Below are 23,734 nucleotides of genomic sequence, written 5' to 3'. Positions count from 1 at the left end.
GGAATTCATAATGTGTGAACTACTTGTATTTTTTTATTTTATTTATTTTTAATGAAAAAGTGTGTACTTGGAAAAATACACATGTTATCCTCCTAACAGGCCAGAACATCTAGTTATATACATCCAGCAAAATCTGGATACAATGTGTGCTCTGTTGAAAGAGCAGGTATAAGAAGTGCAGTGTGAATGTCATGTTCATTTAAACTTGCAATAAACCTACAAGCTGAAGAGAATTCACGATTATCGCTGCATCTCATTGCCAATAAAAAGAAATGCAATTCCTTGTTCCATGCTGGGTAACTGGCCTTTTACTTATATGGGATAGACAAAAAATATAGAAATTACTTTTGTTCATTCCTTTTATTATACAATTTTTAATGCCAGGACAAAATAAGAGATCCTTGCATACTTTATTCACTTGAATATTGCATTACCTTGAAAAACTAATGCTATTTTTTTTTTATGTGCTAATTTTGTCTTGTGATAATACATTTTATTTGTTCTCGAAGAACATAATTCAAGATAATTATTTAAAGTAATGTATGAAAAAAAAATTGATTGTCAACTTTTCAGATTGCTATTTTCATTTTTATTCAAAATCAAATTTCATAGATTGCTCGAAGGACACACTTAGATGACTTTGCTTTATAAATCCTCTGTCTAAAATGAAACCGCATTTTTCGAAAATAGAATAAACTAGTGACGCCACCTGTTGTATATTTTTGTTGTCGAAAGCGGAAGCCTTCATTAGGGTTTTGTCAACTGTTTATTATTAACATGTGTTTTGTTAGAAGTTGAGTTATAATGCCAAGAGTGACAGTGTGTTTTCAGGAATGGTCGGTCATCACGATATTCATGCCGTACGTGATGAATTCTCGCTGTCAATCACTTCAAAAATTCGAGATAAAACTCACCATTGGCCAGGCGGAACAAATTCTTTGTAGATAATGTCCTTTGAATCGTAGAAACAGATCAGCATTGTCTTTACTTTTTGACTTCTTCAAGCGACTTTTTTTTTGGATGCCCCCCCTTCTAGTGGTCTCCACTCAGCACTCTGGAGCACTGTTTTGAGCTCATGTTCATACTCAAAACACCACATTTCATCACCAGTAATGATCGTATCAAGGAAGTTAGTCCCTACGAGCGGTTTTAATGAATGTCTTGCAGTATTCAATTCTTTACATTTTTTGGTCATCGGTCAACTTGTGGGGTACAAATCATGAATTCAATTCACAAAGGCCCAAACTCTCCGTCAAAACGGAATCCCCAATTCATTTTCAATCAATCTCACGGATGATTTCTTGGATGAAATCACTCAATTTTTGGATTTATCTTTGCTTTGATAAAACTTTGAGTACGGGATAAGTATTCATCACCATATGCTTTTTGAAGCATTTGATGAGGTTTGACAAAACTTACCAAATTTGACACAAAAGTCATTCGCAGCTCTCTGTTTGAAACATATTTTCCGACCATTCGTCAAAAAAAAAACAAACAACAACTCTCGCTCTTGGCACTGTAACTCAGCTTCTAATGAAACAAATATCATAAACAGTTGAATCAACACTAAGAAGGTTACTGCTTTCGACAACAAAAAGATGCAACAAGTTGCACCACTATTTTCTTCTATTTTTAAAAAGTTCGGTTTCTTTTTGGACAGAGGGTGTAGATAATAATACGGAAATCTTTAATTATCATATGTGTTATATACTTTTCACATAATGTTCACTTCACATTTGATGAGTAAAGATTTCCATATTATTATCTACACCCCCAAAAAGAAACCAAACATTTCAAAAATAGAAGAAACTAGTGGGGAGACCTGCTGTATCTTTTGTTGCAGCAACCTTCTTTAGTGTTGATTCAACTGTGGCATTTGTTTCATTAGAAGCCGAGTTATAGGTATGAAATTAGATCAAAGTATATATTTATAATTCATTTACAATGAGCAGGACGGGGGGGGGGGTTTGGAATACTTCAAAACAAAAAAATTTTAATCAATTTTGATCAAAATTAGTAAGAAGAAATAACAGAAGCTCCTTTTATTTTGTATAAATAAACAGAAATCTCATTTAGTCATGGTAACCCGTTATTGCCCATACTAGCTAATCTGTATTTCTAATCTTTAGAAGAAAAACTATTTCCTCCTTTCCTTTGAAACCAAAATTGTGGAAGAGAAATATCAATGCAATCTTCTTAATTCGGAGCCACGACCCTGAATCTTCAGATCCTTGACAACCTCGGTGAACACCTGAAAATCGGATTTACTGTTGAATTGGAGATTAATAACTCTCTCCCCATTCCTGGATGTCAAACTCGCTTGTATTTCTGAGAAATTAAAAATCTCAATTTATTTAGAGAAAACCAACTTGCACCAACAGTCATCTCCATGTAGAGTCCCATCACTATCCACCTCAAAAACTTGGTATTATCTCTACACTAGGCAAACGTGCTTGCTCACTCCTGTGTGAAGAAGATACTAACAAAGAGCTTCAGTTTCTTCTTACTACGTTTCATTAAAATATTTATTCGAAACAAACAATACGTTACTTTTCAATCCACCTCCTTGCCATACTGAAGATAGAAATAGTGAAAAAGGCTACATATCCCTACCATATATCAGCTCCATTTCGCCGAAACTGGCCAAAGTTCTTAAAAAGCACAACATCCGGACTTCTTTCACTCCTCTTCAGAAACTCCGTTCCTTGCTTAGTATGCCCAAACAAAAACATGACAACCTGAAATATCTCGCGATTTACCAAATATGGTGCAACTGCAATATACCTTTTAACCAGACGAAAAAATCCATTGAATTATGTCTTGAAGAACATAAGAGACATCACATGTGGCAGAACAAGAGCTAGTGCTCTGTTGAACCATGTCTGTTGAATGTGTCCTGCAAGTTAAAAAAAAAAAAAAAAAAAAAAAAGTCGGTGTAAGGGCATTCCCTGAATTGTGCCCTGCTCTCCTAGGGCTACTGCCATCTCTGTACTATTCATAGCGAAAAACAACTTGTATTGTTTGTTAAATGTTAACAGGCACTATATTTATTACAGTATATTTAGAGCATATCCATATTTAATAATTTAAAATGTTTTTTTTTTTTTTTTAATTAGATATGGTAGAAACATCCTCGCCTTCTCCCTATACTGGAATAAAAAGGTGTTAACTAATTTTTTTAGCTGATTTAATTTTTTCTACTCATTTTAGCTTCCTTTGAATTCCATTGAAGGAGATGCCCCGATGCGACGCGTTGTCTGTTTACTGTGTTGAGCCGGTCCTGGGTTCCCGTTTTGTGTTGCCACCGGATATAAAGCCTGCAATTCAATTTCCCCTATATTTTGTACTGGTAATCTACAATCGCTGGCAGGAAAATGCATCCGACCACACTATCAACTGCACGCAGACAACAACGTCTTACTATTATGGATGTCGTGGGGAGTATATTAGCCGTAGGTTTCCGTACAAAGGAATATTCAAATCAAACGCGCATTCAAACGTAAAGAACACAAGCAGCACAGCATCCAATATAGAAAAATTTTTTATTTACTATAAAATGAGTATGCGCCCATCATGAACAACAATGAATAAGTTTCCTGTGGTTCACCAACCAAGTGGTCAGAAATGACCAGTACGTAAACGCTGACTTTACTAAACAGCGTTATCGTACTTTACTTAGAAAACATGGAGGATCACGTTTTGTGATTGCAGGGAAATTTCTCTGTAGTTCTTGGAGTCTACAAAGTATTGGGTAAAGTCATTTGCTAGTTGTTGGATAGATTTAGCCTCTTTCATGAAAGCTGTGTTTTATGGTTTCAGAGGCAATGGAATTGGATGAACAATCTACCATCTCGTTGATCAGTTGCCAGGTGTTCTTTATGTTGTTTTGCATCAGTCAATTTGTCTGTGCAGTACTTTATTTTTGCATTTCTCATTTGAGTTTTATGGTGATTCCTTGTTATCTTATATTTGGTTTTTAAAGTTGCATTATTTGGATATCGCTTTAATTGTTTCCATAGAATGCATTTTCTGTGTATATCTAGGATTATGTTTTTGTTCTCCAAGGTTTTGGCTTGTTAAACGAATTCTGGCTTTCTTCGGCTTTCTTATATATTTCATACAGTGAACATTTAATGTTGTTGTTGTATAAGGTATGTATTGAATCTGGTGATGCCATGTGTTTCCAGTTGATTTTTGTTATTTCGTGGTTGACTCTTTCTTTGTCTATTATTGTTTTGTGTTGTATTTCATAGGTGCAGTATTGCATTGATGTTGTCTTCAGTTGAAGGTTTTAGAGCAGTGAAATAATGTCTGCCACTTTGCTCCTTATGACTGCTGCACTATTTTGCAGTACCTAAATGATTTATATGATCTAAGCAAGCAGTGATTAATTTTCCACTATTTCTTCTCTTGCATGATGTTATGGTTAGTATTAGGTTATACATAGATAGTGTTTCTTGGTTTTTTGTTATTGTTGTCATTGACAATATTTGTTTTATTGTCATTTATCATTGGGTATTCAGTTTGCCATAATTCTTCGCATTAAAGTCAGCAGTTTGATGCAAAAGGTTTCAGCATACTCAAACTAAAAAGCAGTTTCTTTTGCTATTAATTTATGTTGGATAAATATTAATATTCCGCCCCTCTTTTTGTTTGGCAGTATGATCTATGTTGTTGGAAGTCTGGAATTTGGAAAGATGTTGCATCATGATTAGTAAAATACTTCTGTTAGGATGAATATATCAATAACAGCTTGGTAATTCTTCAGATAAGCCATTAATCAATGTTTTTTAATGCTTCAGATATTAATACGCAGGATGGAGAGACCTCTTTCATTGTGTGTGTGTGTGTGTGGTTTTCATGCAACGAGCGAGTTAAAGATACAATTGTTGATGTATTCTGGTGTTATTACATTTATCCGATTGTTCACATTCATTTTTGTTGTTTCAGGTCTTCTTTTTAATCTAATTAGGAGTCTCGTTTTCACTGTAGCAGCTCATCTATGTCTTCCGAGCTTTTGATTTGTTTCGACTTTTAACTTTGTGACTTTCTCAAGAATATCGTATTTATAATTCACAAATTTGGCAATTTTTTTCTCCTTTTGCTTTTCTTGATTGGTCCAGCAGATTCTGGTTAAATATTGAGATAGTAAGATAGATGAATTGTCTTCTGACGCGTTCTTGGCAGCTAGTTATTTTTTTCAATCTCATAAAAGCCAGTGAGCTGGCTTTTATGAGATTTGCCTCTTGTTGATATCCTTGTAAGAGGAACTATGACTGGTTCTGCGGGTCGTGACAAGCCTTGTTCTTCCTGGGAATGCGATTACATTCTGAATATCGTTATGCTATAGGGGGATGTCAATTGCATGGCCTAATTTTATAACTGTCTCTGAAGTTTTCTGTAGGTGCAGTTTCAGGAAGACCGTCTCTGACAAGATCTTCTTTATGTTGTTGCTGATTTAAAAGTTCGTATTGTAGTTTTAGGGAATTCAGTTCTTGACTTAATACGGATGTCTCGCATCTAATTGCGTTGCCTATTATTACATTAACACTAATTTTGAAGTCTTTTACCGTGTGAAGACTGCTTCAACTGCTAAATTATTTTTTTTTAAAACTTATCCTCATATACGCTATTTTTTTAATTTTTTTTTATATTTGTTCGTTCCGCTTATGAAAGAGTTCTTGTTCAAAATTTAAAACTGACTTTTAGTCTTTGGACCATTTTATATTAAGTATATTTAAAGAATTCCAATTAAAGTATCACCTGTATTTTTTTACCTGTTCACTTTATGGTTTGGTTCTGCTTGCAATATAATTGCCTGAGCCGTGGTTTGAAGCTTTTCTTTGTTCTTCCAGCAGTATAGGCACTTTCATTCCTAGCGGTTTGCATTAGATTGACATTGCCAGGTTGTTTTGGAAAGGCAGGAACTTGGTACAGTGAAGATTCCTAAAGCATTTCCTACTGATTACAGTGGTGCCTCGCAATTCAACACTAATTCTTCGCCGAACTAATGTTGAATTGCGGGATAATATTTTCCATATAAGTGTATGGAAAGTTGATTAATTCGTTATCGGACCCTCATTCCACTCCCCCTAACGGGGAAAGTGGGACAGAAATACACCAGATTATTTACTTTACTTTACATGTATTTTACTATTGTATAACACACTAAATTAAAAATAATTTTTAATGATGGTATTTAAAATTGTTCCTAATATCTTTTTTATTTTTGAGGTTTTTGAAATCGACCCCATAATTTTAAATGCTCATATTTAAAAAGAAAAGAAAGAAAGAAAACTGTTATGAAAATAGATAAGGTTGATCTACAAAAATTGAGTAAAGTTTGTTCTATTAAATTCATTATTGATTAAGCGAGAAAAGTTATTCGTATTATTGTAATTTTAACAATAACTGATGATTCCTCATCAGCACTCTAAAAGACGAAATGCGATTCTGATATTAAAAGGATATGGCTGTACAACTCTGATACTTGAAAAGGAATATTGTTTTGTTGGATCTGCAGCACAAGCAGCTCTAACTAAGTATGCAATTACTTTATTTCCCTGCAAGAGGAAGATGCTGGCAACGAAAAGGAAATAATCAGTTGGCATTTGAAGAAAACAAATATCTTAACATGTGTTCAGGAAAGTAAAAACTAACTATGAGATGAAATCAGTTGCATAGATGAATGAAAACCCCAAAGCATTCTATTGCCATAAAGCCAGAGTAAGAAGAGAGTCTCTAATGAAAATAGATCTTTAAAATTCTTCTGGTATGATGGTAGAAAAAACTTAAAGAAAGAATTAAATTAGTGAGTGATTATTTTTTAAATGTTCTTCATCAGGCTGCAGGTAAAGCAGTACCTCGTGTGGCAGGTATGGACGTCACTATGAGGCAGATAAAGTAGAGGTGCTTGAGGTGTTGAAAAAACTCAATAGGAAATTTCATGGAAATAGATTGGAACTGAGTGTGTATATTGCATGAATATGCAAGAAAAATATACTCGCTTTCGTTCACACTGTTTAACTTAAATTCAGCTCTGGAAGAGTCCTAACAACGTGAAAGCAAGGGAGTGCTGATACTGTTGAAGTGATTATAGTTTTAGAATAAGTTGGTTAAATCAGAATTCGAAATGGACTGATAATGATGTGATACTTTATTGATGATGAACATGGCTTGTACTGGAGTGACGGCCAAGTTGGATAAAAGAGAAATCATAACCTACAGTACTGCGGTTCTTTGCTCAAGCATTTGGTAGGATATCGAATGTTAATATGTTAAGTAAACTGATGCAAATGATGCAAGAGTAGTGTACATCAAATATTAACCACTGGATACAGTGGTGTATCCAGTGCTCTTCTTGATTAGTCTATTGTTGTTTATTTACTACATTAATAATAGCAGAGATACCGCAGTCAGAGATAATCAGTTATAGTAATGCTGACAAATAAAATAGGCATAAAAATAATTCAAGATCACTTGAACAATCTGGCATTGTGGACAAAGGAGAGTGATTTTTTAATGTATGAAAATGTAGAGTTATATTTGAATTGAAAAAGTTTCAATCTGCATATTACACTGATGAAATTTCAATACTTAGAATTAATGAGAGCATGGATATCGTCATCAATTCGATGAGGTTATGGAAATCATGTCTGTGGTTCCGACTTTCAGAGATAATCTTAGAAAAATTAGGAAAACCCCATATCAAATCAAATGGGTGCTTAAAGACATTTTGACTAGTATGAATAAGTAATTATTATCCTCTTTATAAAGCTTTGATGCATGCAAATATGGAATTTTGTTTTCCGATTTGGTCAAAGCGTTTCTTTAGGATGTAGAAGTGGTTGAGAGCATTCAATGGCAATTCCTCTGGAGATGCTTTCAGGTTTGTGGAAGAAATTCCTAAGGCAAAGAAGCAACAGATCATGATTGGAAGTTGAGTAAAAGTGTAGTTGGTACAGATGTAAGGTTTAGATTGTTTGGCCATGCGTGACGAATGAGTGGAATCAGATGCGTGAAGTGGTTGCCAATTAGAACTTCGAATTAAATTTAAATCTGATAGAATTTTTTATATCTGATGTACAAACAAAAGCCCACAAGACGCATCACATTAGCACCATGTGTCAGTAAGAGGAATAGATGAAAGGAGGAAACTGTTTACATGTTGTGTGAACAGCTGAGGGTTTAAAACTTTTGGGAAGTCACAGTGGAATTGGTTTGTTGAGTGTCAAGATGGACTAAAAGAATTTTTATTAGCAGTGGCTGTTCTAATGATTTTGAAGTAGACTGGAGGAATAATAGTTTCAATTCAGAATTACACTATGTTTGAAAACATCTGTAGTAGCGTCACAGGGCAGAAAGTGAACATTTATGAGAGGGCAATTGAAGTGGTTGTAAAGTATTGTCTTGTGCAGAAAAAAAAAAAAAGCTACCAGTATTTTTTTGGAGGCTGCAGAAGATGTAATTGAAATGTGGTTGTGCCAGGAAAGACTGGATGTACAATTCAGTCCAAGAAGAAAAATCTGATCATGTTTGGATATCTCAATATTACTGAATGTAAGAAGTAATGATGCAAGCTCTTTCCTGTGAGCGATCAGATAGAACTGAGTTTTGGTGCGATTAATGCTTACAATCTTGCCCACTGGAATATAGCTATGAGTTAAGAGTTGAGGTCACTACTCGTGATAGACATTGAGGATTCTTATACTTAATTACAAGGCTTTTCGAATGAAAAGGAGGAATGGAGTGTCCTGTTGAGGTTGCCAGTTTGGGTTTTAACGGGAACAGTAACTTTGGTTAAGACTGCCACACATTTGTTACACATGGTTTATATTGCTGTTTAGGCCATGGATGTTTGGTGAAGCAGATGAAAAAAAAATTTTTTTTTTTTGGTAATAATTAGTGTTTAGTTGGATTTTTTATATTCCTTTCTATGGTCGGGTATTTTTTTTTTTTAATCAATACTTGAATTATTTTTGTGGGTGAAGTTTTTGAAATTGCATTTCTTTTGGTGATGGTCCACTGTATATAGACGATGCATATCACTAACTACAGATCCGCTTTACACATTAAGCAGGTGATGCATCACATCGTGGCATCTTGTTCAAAGAGCACTGAAGTGAGTATAAAAATAAAATAAAAAACATTCAATATTAACATTTATTAAATGTGTATATGCTCTAAATATATTGTAATAAATACTGTGACAAGAATTGCAACTTGTTTTTCACTATGCATAGTATAGAGTGGGCAAAAGCACTAGACGAACCAGGTGCTCATCCAGGGTGATGATCATTTCAGAGGGCGTTCTTACAATACTAACTTTTTTTCTTTTTTTTTTTTTTTTTTACATGCAGCACTCATTCAACAGGCATGGTTCGACAGCACTAGCTCTTTTACTGCTGTATGTGATGTCTCTTTTTTGTTCTTCAAGACATAATTCGATGGATTTTTCCGTCTGCCCAAAATAAGTTTATTGCAGTTGCACCAAATTCCTTAAACGTCAGGATATTTAAGGTTTTCATGTTCGTGTACTATAGAGCTGGTTGAAACACTAGAGAAGCAGAGCATTCGCCTGGGGTGTCAGTTTAGAGGGGTGTTTTAATGTAGTAAGGGTGTCCTTACTACATTACTGAATTTCTTTTTATACCTGCAGCACACATTCGTCAGTTAGGATGTCAGGTGTGCATATATATCCTGCTCTGTTTATAAATTTTCGAATTGTTGACTGCTAAACACACCACGAATGTGTAGTTCTTCTTATGGAGGTAAGTATTTTCAAAATTTAACCTATGACTTTACAAATCAAAGAAGAATGCATATTCATTTGCATTTCCTTAAGTATTTGTTTTTGTTTTATTTTTTATTTATTTACTTTTATGTCTTACCAAATTTTTGGTTCAATAAATTTTTGAATTTCAGAATGTTACTCCTGGAACTGAATTATAAATAACTACTCTTGTAGAAAGACTTATATGTTGGTTATATATGATTACTAAATAACTTAAGAAATTCACAACGTATACTAGAATTTAAATTAAACTTTAATTTTAATTTCCAATATTTTGGCAACATCACGCTGCCATCTTCATGGGAACTTAAGATAAAGATGTGCATGCAGGCACAGCAAATGAGGATGAAACATGGAAGCTACTGTTTTTCCTAAAGTCCTGATAATGCCCCATAGTGGGCTATATTAGGTGTTTTTGGCGCTGTTGGGCTGAAGTTCTCCTGATGCAAGTCTCCCAAATTTGGGGTAGCATCCAAATTTGTTGAGGTTTGTCATGTTTCTTAGGGCTGAGGCTGATTCCATGAATAGTCTTTCAAATTTAAAATTGCTGCGGTGTATTGTTGTGGCTTTCTTCCACCGTATTCCGTGGCATGTGTCCAAAGCATGGTCTGTAAGCCCAGAGTGGCTGTATTGGTGAAACTGCATGTAGTCCTTGTTTTCTGATATTCGCTGTCCTGCCTGTTTGGCCAAAGTAGGACAGCTTACATCTGCAAGGGACCTGGTATACACCAGGTGGGTCTAGAGGAAGTGGTTTGTCTTTACTGGAGCAGATAAGAGATGCAAATTTTCTGTATGGTCTGCAAGAGATCAAGTTATGTTTTTATAGGATTTTGGTAATTTTTTTCTGAGGTGCCCCAGATGTAGGGAATGGTGATGGATTTAGAGTAATATTTGTTGTGAGGGGGGATTGTGGTTTACTGGTTTCAGTATTTTTTGGATTTTTTTTTTTTGGGGTGTAGCCATTGGCTGAGAAAGTGTTAAGGATGTGATTTAGTTCAGTGGTTAGGGCATTTTCATTTGAACAGATTAGTTAAGCCGTGCTGTACAGTGTCTTGATAATTCCATATTGTTGTGCAGGGGAGGGGGGGGGATTGTTGGTGAATGTATCTTTCTGTATGGCAGATACATCCATAATATATATGTATATAAAATATACTCAATGAAACTGACTACACAGGTAAGCTTAAGGCTTTATTATTAGATCGAGCTACTTACCTCCCTATTGAATACAACCTCACCAACTCACAAATTAGAAAACTCCATAGGCTCCTTAAGAAGGTCACTTCTTGGCCTGTGGAACTTAATAACAAACTAAAACCGTTTAACTCTAGACCCCACCCCCACCGTATATACGGGCTCCCAAAAATACATAAACAGAATGTGCCATTACATCCCATAATGGATGGCATTGATTCCCCCACATACAAATTAGCTAAACATTTAGCCAAGCACTCACACACTATACTGGCAACACACCATCACATAAAACCCAGCCCACTTCGAAGCCAGTGTAGAGAATACTCTACACTCCAACATACTGACATAATGGTCAACTTTGATGTCTCCTCCTTATTCACAATTATCCCACTCAAGAAAACCTTAGAGCTAATTCAAGCTAAATTTCCTCCCGATATCTCAGTCCTATTTCAGTTTACGATGAACTCGGGCTATTTCGTTTGGCAGGGAAAATTCTACGAACAGATAGAGGGACAGCCATGGGTTCACCACTTTCCCCACCCTTGGCCAACTTCTTGATGGAGACTTTTGAAGAGAAAGACTTAAACTCTGCGCCACAAAAACCTACCATATGGCTTTGCTACGCTGATGATGAGTTCGCTATTTGGCCACATGACTGATACACTCCTCTCCTTAACACACTTAAACAACCAACACCCCAGAATCTCGTTCACCCTGGAAAAAGGAAAACAATAGCCTCCCTTTCCTAGACACAGTAGTCACTTGCCAGCTTGATGGAACCTTGGTTTTCTCAGTTTATAGAAAACCCACCCATACAAGCAGATACATTCACCAAACCCCCCCCCCCCACCACCACCACCACCACCCTCACAACAATATGGAGTTATCAAGACACTATACAACAGGGCTAATCTAATCTGTTCAAATGACAATGCCCTAACCAATGAACTAAATCACATTCTTAACACTTCCTCAGCCAGTGGCTATTTGGCCACATGGCTCTGATACACTCCTCTCCTTAACACACTTAAACAACCAACACCCCAGAATCAAGTTCACCCTGGAAAAAGGGGAAAACAATAGCCTCCCTTTCCTAGACACACTAGTCACCTGCTAAAAAAATATCCAAAAATACTGAAACCAGTTAACCACAATCCTCCTCCCTCTCTTCACAACAAAGATTACTCTAAATCCATCACCATTCCCTACATCCAGGGCACCTCAGAAAAAATTACCAAAATCCTAATCAGATGTGACTTGACCTTGTTACAAACCATTTAGAAAATTGGCATCCTTATCTGCACCACTAAAGACCAACCCATCCTCTCTAGACCTACCTGGTGAATACCAGGTCCCTTGGAGCTGTAAACTGTCTTACTTTGGCCAAACAGGCAGGACAGCAAATATCAGAATTTCAGAACACAAGGACTACATCTGGTTTCACCAGTACAGCCACAATTATTACCCTGCAGCAAGTTCAAATTTGAAAGACTATTCATGGAATCAACCTCAGCCCTAAGAAACATTCCAAACCTCAACAAATTTGGATGATTGAGAAAATTTGGGAGATGTACATCAGCAGAACTTCAGCCCAGTGGCCAAAAACACCTAATATAGCCTACTAGAGGGAACCATCAGGACTTTAGGAAAAACAGTAGCTACCTCACTTTGTACTCATTTGCTGTTTGTTATGCTTACCAGCACGTGTCTTTATCTTAAGTTCCCATGAAGATGGCAGCGTGATGTTGCTGAAATATTGGAAATATTTCAGCTTTAATAAATATTGGAAATATTTATTAAAGTTTAATTTAATTTAAATTCTAGTATACGTTGTGAATTCCTTGAGTTATTTAGTAATCAAATAACTACTCTATTTTCTTTTCTAGTGGTTTGAAAGTTTTCTCAGACAGTATTCAATATCTATTGCTTCATTTTACCGTTTGATAAAAGAAGTAAGCTAGTAATATTGATGTACCCACCGAAGCAGATACTTCTAATTCCTAACTTTTTATTTTGCACTCTGCAGTCATTTGTTCACCTGTTTGTTCACATTATTCTAAGTTTTAGAATTTCTATTCTATATTTGCAACATTTAAAAATACATCTATGCAACAAAAAAAGGAAGTTCAGTAGGGTTAGTTTTTTTTTTTTTGTTTGTTTGTTTGTTTTCTTAAAAAATTCCATATATGATGACTTACTGCTTTTGTCTTAACAATAATCTCCTTAGTAGTAGGTAAAGGCTAAAAGCTGCTGTGAAAGAAAGCCAACTTCTTTAGAAGTGTCTACTTAAAGGGTCTAAAGCAGTAGTGCTTAACACATCAGCAGTCTTGTTTTGTTTTCAATTACTGTATATTCAAAACAGAAATTTCAATATTTCTTACAGTGTCTGATAAAATATTCTAAATAGAAATTCTGATATTTCTTATAGTGTCTGATAAAATTTATTTAAAATAATTTCTTCATTTGTAATACCATAATTTCAATTTTATTATCAAAAATTTAAATTTAGAATAAAAATAATGCATGTGTTCGCAGAACCGTTCAGCTTTTCTTTTTTTTTGGGGGGGGGTGGACTACTCTGCCCTTGTTTTAAAATATTCTGAATAAATGCTGTCAAGGAGAATTTATTGCAATAAATAAGGTTTGAACATTACTTTTTATTTTACCTTGCAGTACTACGATGTACGGAAATAAATATGCATGCCACTCTTAACCTTTCTTGGATGGAAGCAGTGTACATAATTATACATATGATGAAATTATCAGAGATGTGTCCTATACGGAATTGATTAAAATTTTTTTTGTTTGGAAGTATTCCAACTTCCCATCCCTCCCTCTACCGCTGCCAAAACCACTCATAATACATGAATTGTAAAAGTTTACTTTCTTCTAATTTCGCATTTCATGCTTTTCACAGTATTACACTTTACATTTGATGTGATTAAAGATTTTCATATTATTTTCAATAAAGCAAAATCGTCAAAGTCAATCCATCTCTGAAGTATTCTGAAAAATTTGATTTTGAACAAAAATAAAAATTACAAAATCTGGAATAACAAAACATATTGCCAGCTAAGTGATTAGGCAAAGTTAGAAGAAATAATTAAAAATGACAGTGATTCTCCGAGTTGATGCAGTATTTAAGTGAAGAAAGTATGCAAGGATCTCTGATTTTGTTCTGGCATTAAAAATTGTACAATAAGAGGAGAAAACAAAAACAAAATAATTTCTATATTTCTAGTCTATCCAATATAACTAATACTCCACTTACCCAGAATAGAACAAGGAGCTACGTTTCTTGTCTTAGGCAACTGAGAAAGCTATAATCTTGAGATAATCTGGTTAAGTTTTCTCTTCAGTATAAAGGCTTATCTCACATTCAAATAAATATGACAGCCAAATTTATCCATGTTCTTTCAACAGACAGGATGCATCGTGTCTAATTTTGCTGGATGGATATAGACTTCTGCTAAAGTGGGAGGATAAATTATGTATATCCCAAAGAACCCAATTTTATGTAAAAATGTATGTTTGGATATTTTAGCTGCTAAATGTTAAGTACATTAAGAAAAAAAAAAAAAAAGCAAGCGGTGCACAACTTAAAATTAGATCTGCATGACAGAGTTCCTAAAGCAGGCAATGAATGCAGTAGACAATTCTAAGAGCTTAGTAGGGTTTTCTGGCTTTTTGTTAAAGTGCTTCTCCAGATGGTCGGCCTTCAGCACAGGCAAGTAGGATTTTTTCCCTTCCTGGAAATTCTGGAAAGAAAAGTGACTGTAGAATTCGCAGTATTTCCATGGTTTACGATGACTTCTGAACTTCAACTCCCTGTTTACCAAAACCCCAAGTTCCTAGCCTAGTCAATCTCTCGAAGTACAGTTTCATCAATTAAACTGCTTGTAATTTTTAATCCCAAAATGCATAACTTTATCCTTTTCCACATCGAACTGCCATCCATTATCATTTGTCCATTTGCTGGGTTCTTTAAATCATCCAAATTAAACAATAATGGTTCGAGCACAGAGCCTTGAGACACACCACTGGTCATCTGCTTCATCCTGGGTTCCGCTTCTCTTAACACTATTTTTTGGTCTCTGTCCATGAGCTATTCTCTTACCATATCACCAATTTAATATTCATCCCCATTTGTTCAAATTTGTGTACAAGTATTCCATGGGGTATCCTCTCAAAATCCAGCAGAATCCTTATGTAGAAATAATAAGGTGAACGCTAAATATTACTTTGGGTATTTTCTCAGTTCATCCACTTCACACCGACTCTTGTTTTTATTATTATTATTATTATTACATTGCACCTCCAGGGATTCCAAAGACTCATCGAGAGAGGGCATCTACTCTAAATCTACGCATCTCACTGCTCCACCAACCTTCATCACCTAACACTAATGCCATCTGTCGCACTTTCACGACAAGTACTTACACATACAATCACAAACATCCATGACCACAGCAGGATTTGAACCCACAGCCTTTTGGCTGGAGAGCGGATATGCTTACCACTCAGCCAACCATATTAATCAAATGTTCGCCACTATCATTTGATTTCTTCCATTGAATTTTTTTTTACTCAATACTGCTTCAAGTATTTTATAGCCTTCTGTTTGAAGGGTGGACACAGCTCCTTTAATCTCATATGGTAACTGCAACCGTCTGAAAGGTGGTATATCATCTACCATTTCATTATCCAACGTGGTTACCGAATTAATGACCTTCCACAGCATTACCACCATAACTAACTGCATGAAACAGAGTTATCTCGAAATTTCGAGAAATGCTGTTGATTTATTCTATCCTGCTATTTCCTCTTTCCAATTTATGATTCCATGATTTTAAAGTATTCACACGTTCATCTTTCCCCGGCTACGTGAAAGGTTTTTGTAAACTTGTAGTAATTTCACACCTTGCATTACCTAATTATCTTTTCCTGTTGTTTATTATTATTCTGTTAGGTTTTGATTGATTTTGTAACCCACAAACGGTGTTCTAGATAAAGGAGATGGAAATTTTTGAACCTACCAGTTAGCTCTGCAGAGATCTTGTATTGGCAGATGAAATTCATCTCCCAAACGTCTGGGTTCAAACCCATGTTCTCTGCAAGATTCAAACTCATTTCTATTTTCCCGTAGGACTGCTACTAATCTAATGAAAGATTCTAGCATAATGCGATATCTGAAAGTATGATGGTAAGGGTCTCAATTGCAGACCGTTAGAAAATATTGAAAATTCCACAATAGCAGAAGGGTAGCCACTAGTGACAAGATAAGATAAGGAATCGTGACGTGATTGGTTGTTGAGATGATGACGTCGTGATGTGTGATGTCATGAGTTTGGAATGTTTGCAATTTTTCTGAGGACCATCTGTGTGTGTGTGACGTCAGTGTGTTTGTTTTGTTCGTGAATGGAATTATGGGTGTTGATTAGAGATAAGATTCATGTCTTGAATGGTGGGACACTGAACAAGATCAAGATAAGATAAGGAATCGCGACGTAATTGGTTGTTTAGATGATGACGTCATGTGTTTGGAATTTCCTTGTGGGCATGTGTCAAACGCTTCAGTTCTTGTGTTTTGCTCGCGTGTGGAATTATGGATGATGTTAGAGAAGGATTCGTGTCGTGATTTGGTGTGGCACTTTGAACATGATCAATATAAGGAATCATGTCGTGAATGTTTGTTATTCTCAGATGTAGATAAGTGATGTTATTGTTTTGAATGGAAAAGGGAGATATATTAGTGGATTAGGAATCGTGTCGTGATTGGTGGGATACTTCTGACCAGATCAAGATAAGATAAGGAATCGTGACATGGATGTGTTGTTATCAGATGAATATAAGTGGCGTTATTGTTTTGAATGGAAAAGGGAGATATATTAGTGGATAAACATTCATGTCGTGATTGTTGGGATACTATGAACCAAATAGGGGTAGGGTGGAAGGGGATGTCAGTGCCCTGGATGTGTGTTGTTATGAGTTTTAAATAAGTAAATGGTTTGCATATGATATAATGAGTGATGGATAGTGATAAGATAAAGTTTGGAATTTCTCTAGGGGCCCTCATTTGTCAGGGACATCACGCGGTGTGTTTGGTTCGCTTAGGCATTGTGTGTGCGCTTAGAGATAAGGAATCGTGACGTTTTGTGTTTGGAAATTTCTGGGGAACATGTATCTCTCTGTGATATCATGTGATGTTTTGGGTTGCCTATGGAATTATGGGTGATGTTTTTGACATAAGGTATCTTGGAATTTTCCCAGGGTGCACACATCCTACATTGTCATCATGTTTTGTCTTTGGTTATCTATAGATGGCTGTACTAATTTTCCAATACATTTTGGGGTATTTCTTTCCTGTTAAAGGGTGGGAATTCTTAGAGTACATTCGTGATGATGGCAGTGTTTAGGCTTTTATGAATAATTTAATTATATGCTGGTGTCCCTCAAACACTTTTTTTTTTTAGCTCCGATGTTATCACTATCAGTTGGCGGCGACATCACCAAAAGATTATTGGCAAATGACAACCTCTTTTCGAATTAACATTATCTTGTTTACTAATGTTTGGGTAATGGTGTTTTTTAAGGTTACATGAAGAGAAAAAACCTAACGGTATTTTAAAAAATAAATTAAAAATGAATGGAGACTCAAAAGCTTACAATAACTTTTTTGTATGTAGTCTAGAAATTGGAATGATAATTTAAATTTACTTATAGTCTTTCCAGAATAATTCTTAATGCAAATAGATATTCCAAAATAGTTGAATTTTTATCCACAACACCCAAAAATACCATCTTGGGAGAACGAAATTTCTGTAATAACCTGAAAAACTATTTGACTTTTGTTCATTAGCATTGTGTTATACTGTTTTTATTCCCAAGTTGGTGAGTGTAACCTCAAACTGTCTTTTCCTGACTAATATATCTGCCAGCGATTGGTTAACGCTCACACAGAACAATATTTCTGTAAATAACCAGAAAATATAGTTGACTACATCGTTTAGATTTCCACACGTTTGGTTCCGTTCGTTTTCTTGGAGATGACTCATTAATTTCTGGTCTTAATTTTCGGCCCTTAGCACACTATGGAAATAGTTGTATTAATCACATCCTGTAATATATGAGTTGAGGTATTGTTCAAAAGGTATCATTTTCCCACGATTGGATGTTTCTCAAATACTTACATATGAGGAAACTAGAATTTATTTCAAATGAATATTAACTCTGTAATATATATACTTCGTTGATTTCTATGTTACCTTTAATTTGACTGTAATATTAATAAATTGTATTTACTGAATCTAACATACTGCAATTAAATAAAGTGAAAAAGACAGTATTTTTTTTTCTTATTCTTCTGATTTAACATTTGCGCTTATGTTCATAGTGTATGATTTGCCACTGGTGCTTACGTGTAATTTATGTGTTTTTTCTCATTTGACATTTCAAAACAAGTTCAACTATGATTTTTACATAATTCAACTATGTAAAACTCATTTCCGTTAGTCCCAATTGACTGTTGTCCTCTCAGCCCGGCATTTATTTCACAGTAGGGATATTTATATATTTTAACACAATTATTATATTAGATATTCTTTCCAATACCAATAAATAATTATTTATTCTTATTTCAAATGAAAATTGGCTCTGAAAGAAAGAAAGAAAAAAAAAATGTTTACCATAAAATGAATATCTATGATCACAGTAAACAAGAAATTCATCAGCCTTTTCAAAGTTTTAAAATTCATGCACATATTGTTTTCATCATTTGGTATCATTTAAATGAAGAACGGGTCTTTCTGTTAAGTTCGTTAATGTTTTTTTTCACTTTTCAGGTGAAATATTCTCCACTGAAATTCTGCCTATTAATTTAATACCCATTTCCTTTTGCTTCGAAGATCTGACACAGTTTCACTGAGTGGATTTTCAAAAAAAAAAAAGTCTCTTGTTAGTGAACTTTCGGTTGAAAAAGGTTCAATCTGTATATTATATTAATTGAATTTCACTTCTGGATAATAGACTACAGATGTATAGCTGGTGGCTAAGAGGAAAAAGAATTTCAGATAGGCCTGTAACTAACATTAGCAAAAGAGATGGTTATTTGGATGCTTCGAAATGTGTTGAGTAGTAGGGATAAAGTATTCTTCTTTAGAAAAGTTGGAAACGACTGCATCTGGTGAAATGTTTCAGCATTATTTCGTATAACAAAAGAGATGGAAAAATTGCCGGACTTCGAAGCAATGAGCCACATAACCGCGTGAAGAAATTTAAACAGAGAACAATGAATTTCCTATCTGGAACACTGATGTGCAACAGATGAAATACCTGCTAAAATTGTAAGAATTGTGTTCCTTCTGCAGGATTTCGTCTTCCCAGATTCCTGCTTGATAGATTAGGGTTAGTAACTATTTGATTTCTAGGAAAGTTGTAGCTGTATTAGCTGAGAATCAACAGGATTTAAAATAGTCGTTAAAGAGAGTGGCTGAAGTTTCATCTGATCATTAACTCTACAAATAATACAAAAACTAAAAATAATGGTAACAGTATCAAAAAAAAAAAAAAAATGGCTTTTCAATCCGGGAGTGAATTTCTTAAAAAATACCATTTTATTCAGTTGGTTGTGTGTCGATTATTAGATGAACAACTGTCATTTACAGCTGAGTTAGCATGAACAGCCATTCTTCTGTTGATATTATTTTTATTTATTTTTTTATAAATATTTAATTAATATATAATTAATAAATAATAATTAATATATGAATTTTTATAAAATTCATATATTAATTGCGATTGAATATTAGTTAATAATGTTTAACATTTTTTTTTTACTAAATGGAGTTGTAATTTAGCATTAATTACATAATTTCTCTTTACAGATTGTGAATATGGTTAGTGCCATGCGACATTTTGCCTACTAATGCATTGAAACCAAGCTGATAGCCACATTGTATGAAGACTATTAAGTTGTAGTAAACATTTCATGCTGTATTTGCGGGAAAAAAATCAAATTATTCTGAAGTGAAAAGTGGCATAACGGAAAAGCATCAAATGAGAATGAAATTGACAATCCAAATTCAAAAAACAACGAGTAAATCTCCGGCATTATATACGTGGCACAATATATTCTCAATCATAAAAACCACATCAAGTAACAAACTAAAGATAATTATCCTTTACAACTGAAATCTATTAGAAGAAATTCTATTAATCGTCTCGCATGAGAATTCACGAAAGTGTTCACATCAGAGAGAGAAACGGTTTCCATGTCAAATTTCAAACATGAGTCTGAAAAATGATCAAAGAGTAGTACATACTGGTGAGAACCTTTTTCCATGCGAAATTTGCAACAAGAAGTTTACAAAGAGTTGGGATCTGAAAAGACACCTAAGAGTGCATACTGGTGAGAAACCTTTTCTTTGTGAAATATGCAACAAGATGTTTTCAGTCAGTTCGAGTCTGAAAAGTCATCTAAGAGTGCACACTGGAGAGAAACCGTTTCTGTGCGAAATTTGCAACAAAAAGTTTTCAGGCAGTTCGAGTCTGAAAAGTCATCAAAGAGTTCATACTGGTGAGAAACCTTTTCTTTGCGAAATTTGCAACAAGAGGTTTTCAGGTAGTTCGAGTCTCAAAAGTCATCAAAGATTGCATACTGGTGAGAAACCTTTTCTTTGTGAAATTTGCAACAAGATGTTTTCAGTCAGTTCACGTCTGAAAAGTCATCTAATGGAGCATACTGGTGAGAAACCTTTTCTATGCGAAATTTGCAACAAGAATTTTTCAGACAGTTCGAGTCTGAAAAGTCATCTAAGAGGAGTGCATACTGGTGAGAAACCTTTTGTATGCGAAATGTGTAACAAGAAGTTTATAAAGAGTTCCGATCTGAAAAGACATGTTAGAGTGCATACCGGTGAGAAACCATTTCTATGCGAAATGTGCAACAAGAAGTTTTCAGGCAGTTCGGGTCTGATAAGACATCTAAGATTGCATACTGGTGAGAAACCTTTTGTTTGTGAAATTTGCAACAAGAAGTTTTCGTGCAGTTCGAGCCTCAATAGACATCGAAGATTGCATACTGGTGAGAAACCTTTTCTTTGTGAAATTTGCAACGAGATGTTTTCAGTCAGTTCACGTCTGAAAAGTCATCTAATTGAGCATACTGGTGAGAAACCTTTTCTATGCGAAATTTGCAACAAGAATTTTTCAGACAGTTCGAGTCTGAAAAGTCATCTAAGAGTGCATACTGGTGAGAAACGTTTTCCATGCGAAATTTGCAACAAGAAGTTTTTAAAGAGTTGCGATCTGAAAAGACATCTAAGAGTGCATACGGGTGAGAAATCTTTTCTATGCGAAATTTGCAACAAAAGGTTTTCAGACAGTTCGCCTCTGAAAAGGCATCTAAGATTGCATACTGGTGAGAAACCTTTTCTATGCGAAATTTGCAACAAGAAGTTTTCAGTCAGTTCTAGTCTTACAAGTCATCTAAGAGTTCACACTGGTGAGAAACCTTTTCTTTGTGAGTTTTGCAACAAAAAGTTTTCAGTCAGTTCAAAACTGAAAAGTCATCTAAAAGTGCACACCGATTATAATCCTTTTACTACTCCCGAGTGTAGTGCTAAGTTTTCTTCTATAGAATCTCCAAAAGTACCAAAAACGCTACCATCCGATTGACGAAAAGTTTTTTCCTGTAAAATATGTTGTAAACAATTTTTGATTTAGGCTATCGTAAAAAAACATAAAAACGTACACCACAGATTGCTCCTTTGCATGCGAAGTTTTTCACGAAAAATTCCTCCACTCGTAATCTGAAAAGACAGGAAAGAGTTCTTACCAGAGAGAAACCGTTTCCATTCGAAATTTGTAACAAGAGGTTTTCAGACAGTTCGAGTCTGGAAAGACATCTACGAGTGAATACTGGTGAGAAACGTTTCACTTGTGCCGTGTGTAGCTCTAGGTTTTTGGCTATACAGTCCCTTAAATACCACCAAAAACGATACCATCTGACTAAAGAAAATATTTCTTTCGTGTAAAATGTGGGAATCAATTTTCTGAATAAGGCTGGTTAAAAATCACATGAAAACGCACAACAGGGATTACTCCTTTAAGCGCAAAATCTCGCACAAATATTTTCTCGACTGGTCTCATTTGAAATGACACGACAGTTTTCATATCAGTGAGAAACTTTTATCATGTGGAATTTGAAACGAGATTTTCTGACAGTTCGAGTCTGAAAAGACATCGAAGAGTACATACTGATGAGAACTATTTCACTTGTACAACGTGTTGAAAAAACATTTTCGCGAAAGGAACCTCTGGTGACCCACTGAAGAATTGAACACAGCTAATGCATGGTGGGTGAACATGTTGCCTTGATATGTACAATTATATTATTGCATTTATCTAAGTCGCCCTTTTAAGCACAACTTAAGTGTTCGTTGTGAATAGGTTTATTACTTTTTTTCGAAAATAATTAATCCAAGTGATACTTGAGTTTTAAAATATCATACTTACGTGGAATGAAGGAAAATTCATCGTAAATTTATAGAAACATTACGAACGAATGGGTTTTAATATCACACAAAAATTGAACTCTTGTAGATTTTATATATTGCTATGTGTTAAAGAAAGTTGCTGTATTGGAAACCTGCTGATACCAAGCAGGGATTTTCCTTTCACTTGAAGCGCTCAATATTTTATTTCCCTTAATTTTTGCTGCTAATTTGGAAATAAAATTCTCTTGAAGGAATGGATACACCGCTTTCCTAACCGACTACCTGGGATTTTCTTTCTTTTTTTTTTTGTTGGTATTCGGTCAGTTCCTCGCATGTGTAAATTATATCGATGCTTCGCACTTGCCGAAGAAAGGAGAACAAAAAGCTGTTTCAAGGCAGTGTTTGAAGAGCTTAGTTTTTTTCGTACAATGAACTAGGAAAATGAAAAATATTTCAGATCACTCTGAGTTTTTTTTTCTGTGAGAACTCGGGTGAATTTTGTAATGCTAATATCTAGCAAAAATGACAAGTTCCGACAAAACCTTTTGATGCGCAGCCATCCCTTGTCCTTTGAAGTTCATGTTTCAAAACCGTTAGAGTAGGAAAAAAAAAGAAAATAATGCCAGTCGGGATACAGCAGCAGCTAGTATATGACTGCACACCTTCAATGCATGCGTTACAGATTTTTTCATCATAAATATCAAAGAGGGCTTTTTCGGTGACTTTTTGAATGAATAAAATTTCAGTTAGTTTTATTGTTTTCCTTATTTTTTTTTTTAAATTTTTCACTACCATTTCATGTTTCACATTTCACTTTTTCTTAATTTAGTGTGAAATGAGATTGTATTAATCGGCTTTGCAGACAATTTATTACGTGTGAAATGTAAATTACAAATTGTAATTGCTAAGCAATTTCTTCTGAGGTGTTTCACTTACTGAAATTTAATAAAACGCAGTTGTTTTTGTAAAGTGAGAATATTTTAATAACAATTGCTTTTTAACAAATACTGATTTTAATGTATAAGCATTTCTGAAAATTATAATAAATAGTTTTCGGATATGACAATGTGACTCCAGGGATATAACTGAAATTCAATTCTAAAAAAGCAAATTAGATAAAGTCATCATGCACACATTCACTTCTCTACTTCAAAATAAGACTTGTACTTCTCTCCTTGACTTTTTGTTTATCGAAATTTAACTGACAACTTAGTTGACGAAACTTCACCTAAATGAACCCAACAGAGTA

General features: G+C 34.7%; 1 protein-coding gene across 1 annotated transcript in view; it reads left to right on the top strand.

The window, feature by feature from the left end:
• LOC150093484 (uncharacterized) overlaps positions 1-23,473 on the top strand; it is a 36,825-nt gene extending 13,352 nt beyond the window's left edge. Inside the window, exon 2 of the mRNA XM_090413763.1 lies at positions 19,873-23,473. Within this exon, the coding sequence (XP_090269889.1) occupies positions 20,276-21,664 (1,389 nt within the window). The 5' untranslated portion in view covers positions 19,873-20,275 and the 3' untranslated portion in view covers positions 21,665-23,473. The remainder of the gene's footprint in view (positions 1-19,872) is intronic.
• Positions 23,474-23,734: the final 261 nt, after the last annotated feature.

This window comes from Typopeltis vanoorti, chromosome 24 (assembly GCF_054136105.1).
Source record: "Typopeltis vanoorti isolate ZY-2024b chromosome 24, IOZ_Tvanoo_1.0, whole genome shotgun sequence".
Classification (NCBI taxonomy): Eukaryota; Metazoa; Arthropoda; class Arachnida; order Uropygi; family Thelyphonidae; genus Typopeltis; species Typopeltis vanoorti.
This window is presented reverse-complemented; position numbering and strand designations above follow the sequence as displayed.